Raw genomic sequence first — 15,000 nt, 5'->3', positions numbered from 1 at the left:
AACTCAGAATTTTAAACAGTTCTTAAATGCATGAAGATTTGCTGATAAAGTGTCTTTCCATAGCCTCTGGAGAGTAGACAGCTCCTTTTTTTAATACAAACATCTTCACAAGTTCTTCTCCTAACCACGGGCAGACAAACAACAGCTAAAATTCACAACCGTTTGCCATCACAAGTATTATAGCTGAAAAAATTGACATGAAAAATACTCCTATGAGGAATCCATTGTATTTTTGCAGAAGAACATTTTAAATATAGTGCAAACACTGAGATTAAAAAAATCCACTTCTGTAACACCAAACCCAGTGAATCCTAGATTCCTGCAAGCTTGCCTCTGATGCCCAACTGAAACATCTGTGTCCTGTTCCATGGTATTTCAGTCAACCTACTCCCAAGCTACTGCCATTGCAAAACCCTTTGACCACCAGGCAAAGTTCAGAGAGCCCAGCCTGACAAAAACTCACGCTACAAAGAAGTGATTAGCTTTTTAATTAGCTTGTCTCCCTTAACTGACTCACAGGTCTGACATCAGGAGAGCCAATGCCACAAGGTAACTGACCACAGCAGTTCAGATCTGTTCACCTTAAACCACTATAGAAAAATCAGCCAAAAAACCCATACGATCCTATCACAGCTTTTCCTCAGTACAGTGTTAATCCTTTCTTGTAGTAAATGTGAAGTCAGAAAGAAGCCTTTCATAGGACACCGATAGGCTTCGTTTCCTCTACTGTGTGCCTATTTTCAAGAAAACTGTAAGAATGTACTTGTCTTTGACCTCTCCACCACTCCATCAAAATTGGTTGAAAGAGGCTACTGTTATCACATAAGCCTTTCTTTCGTAGAAAGCCAGGCTGAAAAATAAAGATATACAGCTGACATGATTTACTACTACTTCTCATTCCCCTCCTTTCAGTTTGACAAATTAATCTTGAAATTGAGCAAAAGAACAGAACTTTCATTACAATTCAGAAACAAGACACAATGTTTTCAAGTATCACTGATGGATTACAACTCAAGTAAAATTATTAGCAATGCTTGAAAAAAACATTACTACTAAATGCAAAGGAAGGAAAAAAAAAAAAAGCCACCACAACTTACTGAAAGAAGCTTCCATGCACTTGGACGAACCCGTTTGGGAATGCCAGACCAACTCAATTTCCGTAGTTCTTCTATTAAAAGAGAAGTATTTCATGAGTACTATGGGAACTACTATCAATTAATATACACAGATATAATCAAATTAATACAAAGTTGTTTATGACAGTGATCATGTCTTCTTATAAAGTCCAATGAATTCAAGAATTATGTAGCAAGTCTAACAAATTAATAAAATACTGGATAATTACTATCCATAGAGATATCTATAATAGGTACTGAGTGTGATAATGTAACTTTCTGAAGTATTTCTCAGCATTACTTTTTAGTATACATGCCTTACATTAACATGCAAGAGATACTCAGTCTTATTGTATAATATGCTTACACAGACCCTAATTAAAAATGAGATTTGCAGTTACAGAAACAGAATGATATTTTATGTCTGAATGCTGGAATTTAATCCCATGCCATATTCTCATTCTTCATGTTGTACTCCTTTCTCTTGAAAGCTGCTTGTCAGATACCACACCCAGCTGAACAAATCTGTGGGACTTCACACATTTTTTGTGAACACCGTTTATCATGCGAAAAACATTATAGAAAAGTCATGGAAAATGTAAAGACAAAAGATGCTTAACAGTGTCCGTAAGAAATAGTATTTTTATATCTACTTGTAGCTCTTTCTCCTCTTACCGAGTAGAAAATATGGGTTAAAACTGCACAAGTTCAAATTATCAACCTGCTTAATACAGAACAACAGAATTCTACATTTTACTTTGTATATACTTTTTCCAATAATTGAGTTAACTATGTATATTCCAACAAATTTGGTCTCTATCATGTGCATATATTTTCCAAATTCTACACTTCGACAAAGCCTTTAAAAACATTCTGTCTTATCTACCCACCCCAAGAAAATGAAGCATAAAAGAAAGTAATCAGACTAAGAACTTTCTGAGTGGATATCACAACTGACTGTCTTTGGTCATTTATAGACAAATATTCTCTTTATTTTTTGTTAAGACAAGGACTCCGATTAGCAACATCTGTCTTCATCCTCTGACCCCCACCTTCTTTCTACTGCTCTGAAAGAAATGTGCATCTATAATACCAAGAAATGCATATTATCGTGTTAGTTGTGGCATGTTATTGTAAAAAAAATATTTCTAGACACATTAATAACTTTTTACCCAGGAATGAAAAACAGTCCATTGAAACCAGTACAATATCTAAAAAAATATATAATATATTCCAAGAAAAAGAAATCTGATTTAAAAAGTGTACCAATGCTAAATAGTTAATGGAAAAAAAAGAATTCTTTATTAGCAATTAAAGTTTCTCAAAGAAGCATCAACTAAAGCAAACAAAAAGCTCTAGTAACCTGGATTTTCTGGTATGAAGTTACTTGTTCATTAAGATGCCCTGTTTTTACATTAGATACATGCTAGCAAAAATGATATTAGCAAAATCCATTTTGTCTTAAAACGAGATTACAGAATTAATATGAAGTTAAATAAATCGTGGCAAAAAAAAAATCCAGCTGGATGAATTCATACTTCCATTTCTTTTTCTTACAGAAGATAAAGAGAGAAGAAAGTTGGCAGGAGGCAGAAATGAAAGGCTGTTATGGTCATAGTTAGATGAGTGGTTTTATGGTCATCACTTCAAACCAATCATGACTATTCCAAACAGATATGGGCTTACCAACAATTGTTTAACTAAGAAAAACTTTACAGTAGTGGATATACTAATTCAACAAGTTATGTTTTCCCTCTCACTTTGACCAGCAGGCTCAGCCAAGACACCAGCGGCTACACAGAGGTCTCACTTGGAACAGTAAGGCTATGTCACCAAAATCCAAGCAAACCAGATGCTGCATTAGGATCAAAACAAAGCAAAAACTCAGAAAAGCAGCGAAAAAGAACAGATATTAAGAAACTAGACATTAAAAGCACATCATATCAAAGTGAACGAGTCTATCACGTCTTGAATCCAGCCTAAGGAAAAAGGATGACTTTCTTATAACATCAATAAAACTTTCTTTCATCTAATACTATTGTATTTGGCAAAAATGTTTCATTAGTAGAAGCTTTTTTTTTTTCTATATTTCAAACCCTTGAAAGAGTCAAAATACACTGAAATGGAGGAGAAATTGAAAAAAAAAATCTGAACATGTTTTTGGCTTAAAGTCATGATTTGTTCTGCAGTTTTGTTTTTAAATGAACTAATTTATATCTTTCTTACAGAAGAAGAAATACACAGACGTCAAGGTGACACCTTGTTAAGCAAGAGTAGATAGATATATCAACATTATCTTCTATCAGTACAAATTATATTTAGACATGTATTACTGTGTAAGTGTACCAAAACAGCATAATAACCTAACCATTTAGGAATATCATATTGAGCATGACCAAAGATAAATTCAGTCATATATCCCGGGCAATCCAAAGACTAGAGTACCAAATACTAAAGGAAAAAGTATAAGACCACACCAAATATGAACTGACTTACTTTATTTCCAGCAAACAAAAGATTCCTCAGCCCTGTATTTCCTTGTGCTTGTAGTCTATCCACATCTATGACAACAGTAAGATTAAATATACTACAGAGTTAATAACATAACTATGCTCACTGTAACTGATTACATTTTATTTTCTTTCTTATTTACAGTCCATCCCTATCCAACATGCTGATCACTTACAGTACAGTAAAGCATGCTTTGCACAAAAATTCTACTGTCAGTTAGGCCCCTCTCTCTTTATTAATTAGCATTGGCAGATTATTGCTTGATCTTTAATCTAGAAATAAAAACATATACTATCAGGCAGAAACAAGTTTAAACTCATTTTACCCGTCCCAACTTCAAAACAAAACACTCAAGGGATCCTCAGTCAGGGAAACCCAATCTGGCAGACCAAGAGCCATTTCAGGTTCAAGAGAAGATCTAGATATGGCAATGCAGTGAAATTTTTATTTCCCCTCTTTAAGCACAGTGTTACCTCACAAGGAGAACCTACTGAGGTACATACAAAGTAGTAGTAACAATGACAAAGTTCAGCTTTACCAAGGTCCCTTGACAGCAGCATGACTACAAAACCAAAAGAAAGCCTTTGTCCCTTCTAACACTAATTTCCTAACCTCTACTTCCTACTTACAGATTACTCCTGAGTCCCATTTATCCATTTCACCCTCTTCTCCAGACTTCCTTTTTCTTTATTTTCCTCCTTTGTGGCCCTCATCCCTATATATTTCAGCTGTATCTCTCCTCAAATCAAGTGAAATTCCACACCTCTCTTCATTGCTGGCCAATAGAATTCACTGTATCATTAAGAAAACCTTATATTATTAAATAAAAAGTGGTACCATCTTTAAAACAGAACTGTAGCTTAAAAAAAATAAAATCTTAAGTAATTGCTTTAAATATCTTGAAAGAAACCTGGTTTTTGTTCTTTATCTCAAAATAATACCAGAGACTGATGCTCTCTTGCTTTCTTACTTATACCAAACTGTAACAATGAATTTAACTACGACTTTTATAAATTTATAGGAATGTGCATTAGAAAGGAAAAAAATTACAGGGTATACAGTATATCAATATCAGGAAAAGCAGTTGTAATATATTAGAGTCTAAGCAAAATGTAAGCAGCAGCAGCATATGCTTTCAAAAAACATTAAGACGCTCACAGTACTTCTGCACACTAAATATGGATGGATGGAGGAAGCACAAAAGCATACTTATATACATAACTCCAAGGTATTTGGTGGTATCCCAATAAATTCCTCCCTTATTCTTCGTCTCAATGAGTTGATAAGCACTGGAATAATGTAGGATGACCAAAAGATCAGTAACATGAGAAAAATATGATACTACTGAAGTTCACTGTAAACAGAAGTCTCAAAGAAACAATGAAACTATAACTAACTTGTGCAGACTATAAACACTGATTAAGAGAGAGAGTGAAGTTTAAGTTGAACTACATACCACAGGCTGGCACAACAAAAATACTTCATCATGAGTATGCTGTCACAGCAAACATGAGGGATTCAGTGGGAAAGAAATATAATAAGCAACTGAAATTCTCTGACATTAAATAAGTGACTCCTGAATCTCACTGATACTAAATAGGAAATGGCACCCAACATTGTCCACTCACAATAAAAACCTAGGCTCGGGCACAGAGATGCTATTACAACAGCAGAGACATTTGACTGCTGATACACTGAGGACAGAAAACAGAAGCAGCTCTAAAGTCAAAGACCCATGGGATGACGCAAACAATGGAAAACGGCACTAACGGATTCTGAAGAAAACCCAGGGATATGCATGACAAAAAAAACATGCAAACAGCTCTGCCATGACACACAGCAAGGCTGGAGTACAGAACACAGCTGGACAGGAACAGGCTTCATTAAGGAGAGTTTCAAAGGAGAGCAGATGGACACTACTGAAGTAAAAACCAAGAAATAGGATTTTTTTTACGTTGGAAAAAGATGAAAAACAATCTGCTACTTCAAAACAGAACAAAAGTCTGAGTACATTACTATTTGGAATGGGCTTTTTGGCTCTTGGGGATTGGTTCTTTATGGTGATAGCTTTTAGGAACTAGTTTTTCAGGATGGGCAGAACGGAGATTGTGAGCAACAAAATGAAGGACACAAATTCCCAAACACAAAAATTATGTTATCGTGGTATTAAATGATCACCTTTAGAAGATCCTGATATTTGGCCTTAAACAGACGTCTATCCAAGAAGTTCAAGCTAAAACAAAATCACTGCATTCCAAAGAACAGAAATAGTCAGCTTCATAATAGATGTCTGAGATCAAGAACAGTGCTGCAATTAAAAGGCAAATTTGTAAATTCATATGCTACAGTTTTAGGTCATAGCAACTTTAGCAATTTTCCCTGAAACAAGCAGAAGATGGATCTATTAATCTGATTTACATGCAATTCCAATTTTCCAGTCTACAAAAGCAGACAAGATACAATTCAAATATTACAAGTTCTCAATAACTGTCAAAAGCAAGAACCACCACCCAGTCTAATAGTATTGGCAGTGAATGACCAGAGGCACCATAAATCAGGTATTTCAATACCCACCTTGTTATGGAGTAGTGGCTCCACAACAGTCCTAGAAGAAGCACAGTGATAACAGGATTTGTGTTCCACCAACCCAGGTGTCCCCTTGCCAGCCAAGGAAGCCCTCCTCCCCTAAGTCCTCCTGGCAGCTGACCAAGTTTGACTTGTTTTGTATGGTCTTAACAGGTTTAATTTATTGTCAGACTCCAGCTGCCCAACAAATCAATCACAAGCTGACCAACAGGTACCCCTGGACAGCACCTGCTCACATACCTTACTCTTTTTTCCATTACCTGATCTTTTTCCACCATCCTACTATCTCCTTTTCTCTGTCCCAAATTAACTAACCACACTTAATTACTTCTTCCCTTAGTGGTCCCAGTTTCATTACAGCCCTACGCAAATTTGGTATTTCTGAAATGATTACCTAAGCACTGCTGGTCTTGTCACACTGCACCTTTCAAAGTGGCCCCAGTGCTCCCCTCCGTGCAATAGCACTGTTTGGACATTTCTCACTTCCTTTACTACTTGTGAAATCCAGGCATCCCATAGGGTGCTATCTATAACTTTCTGTCAGCTTCTCATACTGCTGTTTGTTATGTTCAGCAATTTCTCACGTCACCTCCAGTAGTTCTCCACACCCTAGGGAGTTAGTTCAGCCTCCAAGCAGGGGAGTCAGCAGTTTAGATATTTGCCTGCAGCCCTAACACATCTGCAACAAGTTTCAATTCCACCCATGATTCTGTGTCAAGTAAATCCCCAAGCTACCAAGCACTAAATCGTAAGTAACAGTATCACTGGTTATATTCTTCTAAAAGCCAAAAAGGCAGAAAAAGTTAAAGGAAAGTAAGCATATATGAACAACACTAGAAAAATGGTATTTTGTACAGTTAATGAATAAAAAAAAAATTTAAAAGAGAGATAATATCTGCCTTAACTAAACACATCTACAAATTATATACGTGTTTCTCCTGTACCCCAGAACATGATTATAAGCTCCAGTGTTGGTTTAATGACAACGTAAACTACGAAGGCCCCAAGTCTTCAAAAGCAAGTGATCTTCAACTGTATCATACTGCTCCACTAGTCCTTGGGCAGTATTTAGGAACAAGTATACTTTACCAGGTTTGATCTATGTTACTGGTAGTCTGGCTGAAAGGAAACAGATCTTATGCATTAGTTTATTACTTCGTTACACAATGATTTTGCTAAAGCTTCAAGCTTCAGCTACTGTTACACACAACCACACCATTTACAAACTACATAAGCACAACATATGCAGAAAATATAAGTTGCAACTCAGAAACTACTTTTATTACTTTCAAGTAACATCAATTCTCAACTCCATACCTCACTGAACCCTCTGTAATCTTTCATCTTACTGGTTTTTTTCTCCTCCCCTAACTCAACCCAAAGAGGAATCTATGCACAAATATGGGTACCAACCTCTAAAACCATGTAAAGAGAAAGAAAAAAAAAAAGGCATAAAACAAGGAAAGATGCAAATCTACTGTCAGAATCAGAAATGTGGAGCATACGATTAAATCAGTGACAAATCATCCAGGACAAAAATTCCACTTACTCTTAGGTAACTCATTAAATGAGTTACTTAAAGGCCAAAGATAGGAACTATGCAAACAAATTAGAATATAGCTTATTCTAATAAAACTTTTTATCCTGTGATGCAGATGAGATTCCCTTCTATCTTCATGACCAAAGACAGTTTTGACAATTTAAATTATGGCACTCTTTCAAATGAAACCTCTGCTTCTAGGTAAATATAAACAACTACTTGTAGGACCCACTGAACTACAGAGTCACTCTTTGAAAATTAACAAGAGGAATATTTATTTCAGTAAGTTTCACAAGAAATCAGTTTTCATTCCTGATGCTATTCTGCAATGAACATACATTTCCTTTAATTAGGGATAGCTTGAGCTGTCATGTAATTCTAAACAACAATGTACATATCCTGTGAGACTGTGTTTCAAAGAACTGCTCTTTCTGGAAGAAAATCTCAGCACTGGACATGGAAGTAAAAGTGTACACCAAGGACAAAACATCTTTGTTTTACAACGTAACACTTACTTGAAACATATCCTCTGACTAATGCTCCACAATATAGGATCTGGGAGTGAATATATCCCTATGTTCTTCCATGCTGAACACAAATTAAATAATTATTTACATTCCTCTACCAGAGCCTTATCCTCTCTGAGTGTTCCTTTTATTTCTGGATTGTCTGCTGGGCCTACAGAATCTTTGGCAATGTTCCTTCTCCCAGTATATTTGAGAAAAAGCACTTAATGCTAGTTTTTATACTTTTTACAAGTTGTTTCTCAAACTCTCTTTCAGAAATGTTTCCATGGATTTAGCCTGACAGGATTTATATTCTCTTCTACCCTCCTTGACACAGAACTTTACCTTTTGGATTGTATTTAATAACCTCCTATTGTATTTAATAACCCCCTCTACTCTGTTGTCATGTCATACAGCATTCTTCTGAACTTTCTCAAGTCTTCTGGTTTTGCTTTCGTAAGTGGTACGGTAATTGCTTTCAGTACAGAAACTGTTAGACAGATGATTGCACATCTGAGAGTTAAGTCAATTCCATCACAAACCATTAGTCCTGGGTATGTGATAATTCCATTTCTGCACCAACACTGACTGCTGTCCTATATCACAGTTCTCCAAAATTCCAGGATCTCAGACTACTCCAAAAATCATATAAAATTCTGGTCCTAACTCTTCACTACAGTGAGCTCAACTAGCATTTCGTCAGTGACAAACAGCACACATTACAACTGAAATAGGCTATGCAAGAATTTTTATCAGGTGCAGTAGCAAGCTTTCATGATTATCACCCCAAAAAGCATACAGTCTGACCCTCGTGCATCGCTACTGTTAAAGCATCGATTTACATTATGCTTTCCTCTGACAGCTCAACACCAAAACAAGAGGAGAGAAAACCAAGAACCTTGCCCTTCCCAAGAACAATTATAAAAGCAAGAAAAAAGTAACTCCTAGAAGACTTAGTCTAACACTACTATAGCACAGAATAAAAACACTCCTGGTGACAAGACAGGCAAGAACAAACTGAAGCATATACATTGAGTGTCATTTTAGATCTATGTAAAAGACTGTCAGTGAAGCTAAGTTCTAATAATACTTTCAAAATATATGAATTGCATGTACATTTTATTTTAAATACATGCATAACTTTTACAGCAAGTGTATTTTACTGTTTTTAAGACAGGCTTTATTCTTATAAGTGACCCACCAGATCACTTCCTAAAATCAAATGATAACACATAATTGAAATACTTGCATTCAAGTTCTCAGGTTACCTTGAGACGCATGAGTCAATTAAAAAGAAAAAAAAAAAAAGCGCGCTGAGGGGGATGAAACCATTCTAACATTTCTATCTCAAATTTAAAATACTAAGTTCATAGAATAGTTTGGGTTGGAAGGGACCTTTAAATGTCATCCTGTCCAATGCCCTTGCAATAAGCAGGGTCATCTTCAACTAGATCAGGTTGCTCAGAGCCCTGTCCAACTTGGCCTTGAATGTCTCCAGGGATGGGGCACCTACCACCTCTATGGTCAACCTGTTCCAGTGTCTCACCACCCTCTTTGTAAAAAATTTCTTCCTTATATCTAGTCTAAATCTACCCTTTTTCAGTTTAAAACCATTACCGCAGTATCCTGGTTTCGACCAGGATGGAGTTAATTTTCATTGGAATATTTCATACCATGTGATGTCATGCCCAGGTGGGCGGGATCGCTCTGGGGGTCTCTTTCTCTGGCACCCACGCTGTGTCTGCTCCTCGGGTGGTATTGTTGCTGTGGGGGGCGGTGGCCGCGTTCGGTAAGCCACTGGTGCATTTTACCCATTTTCTTTTTGAACTCACTATTGTTACTGTTGTTCTCTTGTTATATTTAGTAAATTCTTTCTTTTTACTCAACCCACGAATTCTCTTCTTTTGTCCCTCCCCTATCTTACCAGAGGGGGGAGGGGGAGGTGAACGGGCTGACCACGTGGTGCCTGGCTGCCGGCTGAGTTCAAACCTCCACAGGCAGTCCTATCACTACAGGCCCTACTAAAAAGTCTGTCCTCATCTTTCTTATAAGCCCCCCTAAAGTACTGGAAGGCTGCTATAAGGTCTTCCCTGAACCTTCTCTTCCCCAGGCTGAACAACTCCAACTCTCTCAGCCTGTCTTCATAGGAGAGGTGTTCCAGCTGTCTGATCATTTCCATGACCCTCCTCTGGACTCTCTAACAGGTCCATGTCTTTCCTGTGCTGAGGACTCCAGAGCTGGACACAGCACTCCAGATGGGGCCTCACCAGAGCAAAGTAGAGGGGGAGAATCACCTCCCTTGACCTGTTGGCCACACTTCATTTGATGTAGCCCAGGATATGGTTGGCTTTCTGGGCTACAAGTGCACATTGTTGGCTCACATCCAGCTTTTCATCCACCAGTACCCCCAAGTCCTTCTCCGCAGGGCTGCTCTCGATGCACTTATTCTCCAGCCTGTATTGATACTGGGGGTTGCACAGACCCATGCGCAGGACCTTGCTCTTTGCCTTGTTGAACCTCATGAGGTTCACAGGGTCCTGCTTCTCGAGATTGTCCAAGTCCCTCTGGATGGCATCCTGTCCCTCAGGCATGTCAACTGCACCACTTAGCTTAGTGTCATCTGCGAACTTGCTGACAGTGCACTTGATCTCTCTATGTCATCGACGAGGATATTAAACAGTACTGGTCCCAATATGGACCCCTAAGGGACACCACTCATAACTAACCTCCATCTGGACATTGAGCCATTGACCACTACCCTCTGGATGTGACCATCCATCCAATTCCTCATCCACCAAACAGTCCACCCATCAAATCCATATCTCTCCAATCCAGAGAGAAGGATGTCGTGGGGGTCTGTGTCAAAGGCCTTACAGAAGTCCAGATAGATGACATTCATAGCTCTTCCAACAGAACTTGCCCTTGATGAAGCCATGCTATCTCTCTCGACCACCTCCCTGTCCTCCATGTGCCTTAGCATAGCTTCTAGGAGGATCTGTTCCATTATCTTCCCAGGCACAGAGGTGAGGCTGACAGGGGAGCACTACCAAGGTCCTCCTTTCTATCCTTTTTAAAAATAGGTGCAATGTTTCCCTTTTTCCAGTTACCAGGGACTTCACCTGACTGTCATGACTTTTCAAATATCATAGAGCGTGGTTTGGCAACTACATCAGCCAATTCCCTCAGGACTCTGGGATGCATCTCATCAGGTGCCATGGACTTATGTCTGTTCAGGTTCCTCAGGTGGTCACGAACCTGATCTTCTCTTACAGTGAGAGGGTCTTTGCTCACACAGTCCCTGTCTTGCAGTCCATCTCCTTGAGAGGTGTGGGAAGAGAGGTTGCCAGTGAAGACTGAGACAAAAAAGCTGTTGAGTACCTCAGCCTTCTCCTCCTCTGTTGTTACCAGTTTGTCAGTCTTGTTCATCGGGGGGGTGGGGGCGTATGCTTTCTTTGGCCTTCCTTTTCTGGCTGACATATCTGTAGAAACCCTTATTATTATTCTTTGCTTCCCTTGCCAAGTTCAGGTCCAGCTGCACCTTGACCTTCCTGACCCCATTCCTACACAACTGGGCAGTGTACCTCTATGCTTCCCAGGATACCTGTCCCCGCCTCCACTGCCTGTGCAAGTTCTAGTCTGTAAGTTGTTACAGTATCAGGTTTTTTAATCCAATTTTCATTAGCTTTTCTTTTAAATACCTGGTTCTTCCCTTTTCCTCCCATGTTTCCTACTGAATATTTAACTTTCCCACCAAGAAGTGCTAAGTACATTCATATTCCACCGTATCTTGTAATAGAGAATCCATTTAAGGCTGAATTTTCTCCATATAACACATGATAAAAAGACTTTTTTTAAAAAAGTTCCATACTGGGCCAATATGTAACACACAGCACACTCAAGGGAGCAAATCATTAGAAAACAATGTTTGATTAAACCTCTGAAAACAGCACCTTTTCAAGAAACAGAAGAAAATGAGACACTTGACAAAACATTGTTAGAAAACAGGTATGCTATGCTGCTCTTATAAACAGCCTTGACATGATAAAAATAAGGACAAGATGTCAGCTCACACAACATCCGATACTGAATCCTTCCTGGCATCCAAGAACAAAGAATGCCCTGCGTTTATCTGCTCATGTCTGAGTGTCCAGCCTTGAAAGCTGTCACCAGCCCCACATGGCTCCTGACAGCCACAGAAGCTCCAAACCCAGAACCCACGTCACAGCTTCAAAGAGACTGGATAGTTCTCACCTACATCCACACACGCTACGTTTTCAAAGAGAAGGAAGAGAGGCTGGAAAAGGAAGCACTACTTTTCTAACTTCTGTCAGCTTTCCATATGGGGAATCTGTTACCTCTTTCAACCTGTTAACCACCAGAAGTTTTCGCTTCCTTTCCTGAAAATTTTTTGCCTTTTCCCCCCTAGAAGGTGTGACTATTCCAATGGATTCACAAAATTAAAGGATGAATGCCAACTAATGGAAAGAGATGCCAAATATAACTTGCTGAAATCAATCAGGTAAACTGAAAGACAGAAAGTCCAATGATATAGCTGGAGCTGTATGCATACCAAAATACTCTAGCTGTTCGACTCATAGTTAGCCCTTGAAATTTGAGGGGGTTTATTTCATTTTAGCATAAAGTTTAGTATAACATCCAAAAGAAGGGAAATTATATTATATACTCTGTATTATTATAAACCTAATATATATTTCTTGCTGTTAATACACAATGTACAAGCCTTCTCTGATCAATTTCCAACAAACAAAAGTATAACCAGGGCCTCTCTCTTATGATTAACACCTACGCGCTCTACTCTTATTCCAGGTCATCTTTAGTAAGGAAGATCAGTAGAATATAAAAGAACCATCAAAAACTTTTTCTATACACCATCAAATGCAGAAATACCATACAATGGTCAAAACGAAGAGTCTAGGTGCAGGTTGTACTTAATTTCTGAAATATTGTTACTCATCTATTATTGTTAATAATTAAGGCAAAGGATGAGTACAAAATCCAATTTACTTGGTATCACTTCTTTGAGGGGAACATTCCTAGAGCACCTATCCAAATGCAACTAAAATTGGAGAAAACAGAATTTTTGCTAACTACTGACTTCCTCTACACTGATTTCTATAATTGTTTACACAGCAGTAGGAATGGCTAATATTTTACACCAAAAAGGCTGAATTTTAGGTTTTTCTTCCAAAGAAACACTCATCTGAGCTTCACAGAGTTGTTATCCCTTTTTCATTCACAACATCTTGGCCAAGCTGATATCCCTTCACAAAAGTTCTGAAGAAAAGACCTGCATCATTAAAGTGCTGGGGGCTTTTTTTGGGGGGGTGCGGTTTTGGTTTCATTTGGGGGTTTATTTGGTGTTGCTTTTTTTTTAATATTCACAGCATTTCTGTACCTGCAATGTCATGGACATGCCTTTTTTCCCCAAATTACTCCTTGGCTATTAGAGTATTCTCAATTTTGTTTTTAATAAAGCTAAACAGGAAAAAATGAAATTAGGGCAAATAAAGAACAAACTTAAAGCTACCACATCTCTGCTGCTCCAACCACACAGTGATTTGATTAGTTTTTATTTCATAGAATGAGCAGTATAGGAGTACAGGTGTCAAGATCTCAAACTTGGAAATCACCATCTTGTGGAAACTTACTCGACTATAAATGTCTGGCCCATAGTTTGCAACACTTCAAATCAAGGCATCAGAAGAAATTCATCCTCAACCAAGACTTTTGAGAGTACCAAGGAAATGTACTTGCACGTAATTACATTTGAAACTTGTCCTCTATTTAATATCTAATTTAACGATTAAACTATTTGTCATTGGTTTAAATGTTACATTCTTCCTAGTCAAAGCATAGTATCAATTTATTGACATCATAGTAACTCTTTCCCGTTGCAGATTTTCCCAAGGAATTAGACATCCTAGTTATGAGCTGGAGAACGTCTTCCCCAGCACAGGATTTCTACAAAGGAGTTTTAATGACACCTACAAATCAGACACATATTTTCAATCAAGATAATACAGAAAAAATATCCTTGCTTCAATTTAATTAACATTTTCTTAAAATTCCAGAACAATTATTTTGCAAATGAGCCGTTGTAAAACATTCATATCACAGACATGATCACTTGTTAAAAATGTGAGCACAGAATTAAGTTTAACCTACTGATTCAGAGCTGAAATTAGCCAGATCCAAAACCATTATTTGTAAAACCTTGTCTACAGACTCTGTCCCAGATTGAAAAGATACTTTCTGAAGCAACACTCTGAACCCCAATTACTACTCTGTCTTTCAGTTGTCCCATGATTTTACATAATTCTGTGACCAGTAAGTATCAAAATATTTATAAATCCTTGTAGATTTTAGGTCAAAAATATCTCCATTTGCTAGCACTAGCCAACTGTCACTTCCACTTAGAAGACAGCATTTTATTTTTTGCAGAAATATTGTTGGGTTAGAATATCTTATTATGAAGGGATAATGTGGTATGTAAATGCTTCAAACTGATACAATTCATTTAATTTTGGAAAAATTTGTTTTATCTTGTTTAGTACAATATATTCAGACATACATTTCTTCCCTCTGAAGAACGGTTTAAAGCAACTATTCTAGAAGAAATCTTAGGACAGTATCCTTTTACTGCAGTAGATTTCCAGATTCATCATATTCAATAAATACTTCATGGGGCATTCTACAAAGAAAACATGCCATTGATTTACCA

The 15,000-nt window shown here is 37.7% G+C and overlaps 1 protein-coding gene across 4 annotated transcripts in view; it reads right to left on the bottom strand.

Annotated features, from left to right (window-relative positions):
• Positions 1-15,000, bottom strand: part of TBC1D22A (TBC1 domain family member 22A) — a 199,412-nt gene that overhangs the window by 165,944 nt on the left and 18,468 nt on the right. For all 4 annotated transcript variants that reach the window (XM_074870048.1, XM_074870049.1, XM_074870050.1 and 1 more), the window contains exon 5: positions 1,098-1,168. In XM_074870048.1, coding sequence (XP_074726149.1) covers positions 1,098-1,168 — 71 coding nt within the window. The remainder of the gene's footprint in view (positions 1-1,097; positions 1,169-15,000) is intronic.

This window comes from Strix uralensis, chromosome 5 (genome assembly GCF_047716275.1).
Source record: "Strix uralensis isolate ZFMK-TIS-50842 chromosome 5, bStrUra1, whole genome shotgun sequence".
Lineage (NCBI taxonomy): Eukaryota > Metazoa > Chordata > Aves > Strigiformes > Strigidae > Strix > Strix uralensis.
The sequence above is the reverse complement of the archived record's forward strand: the minus strand, read 5'-3'. Positions and strand labels throughout refer to the sequence as shown.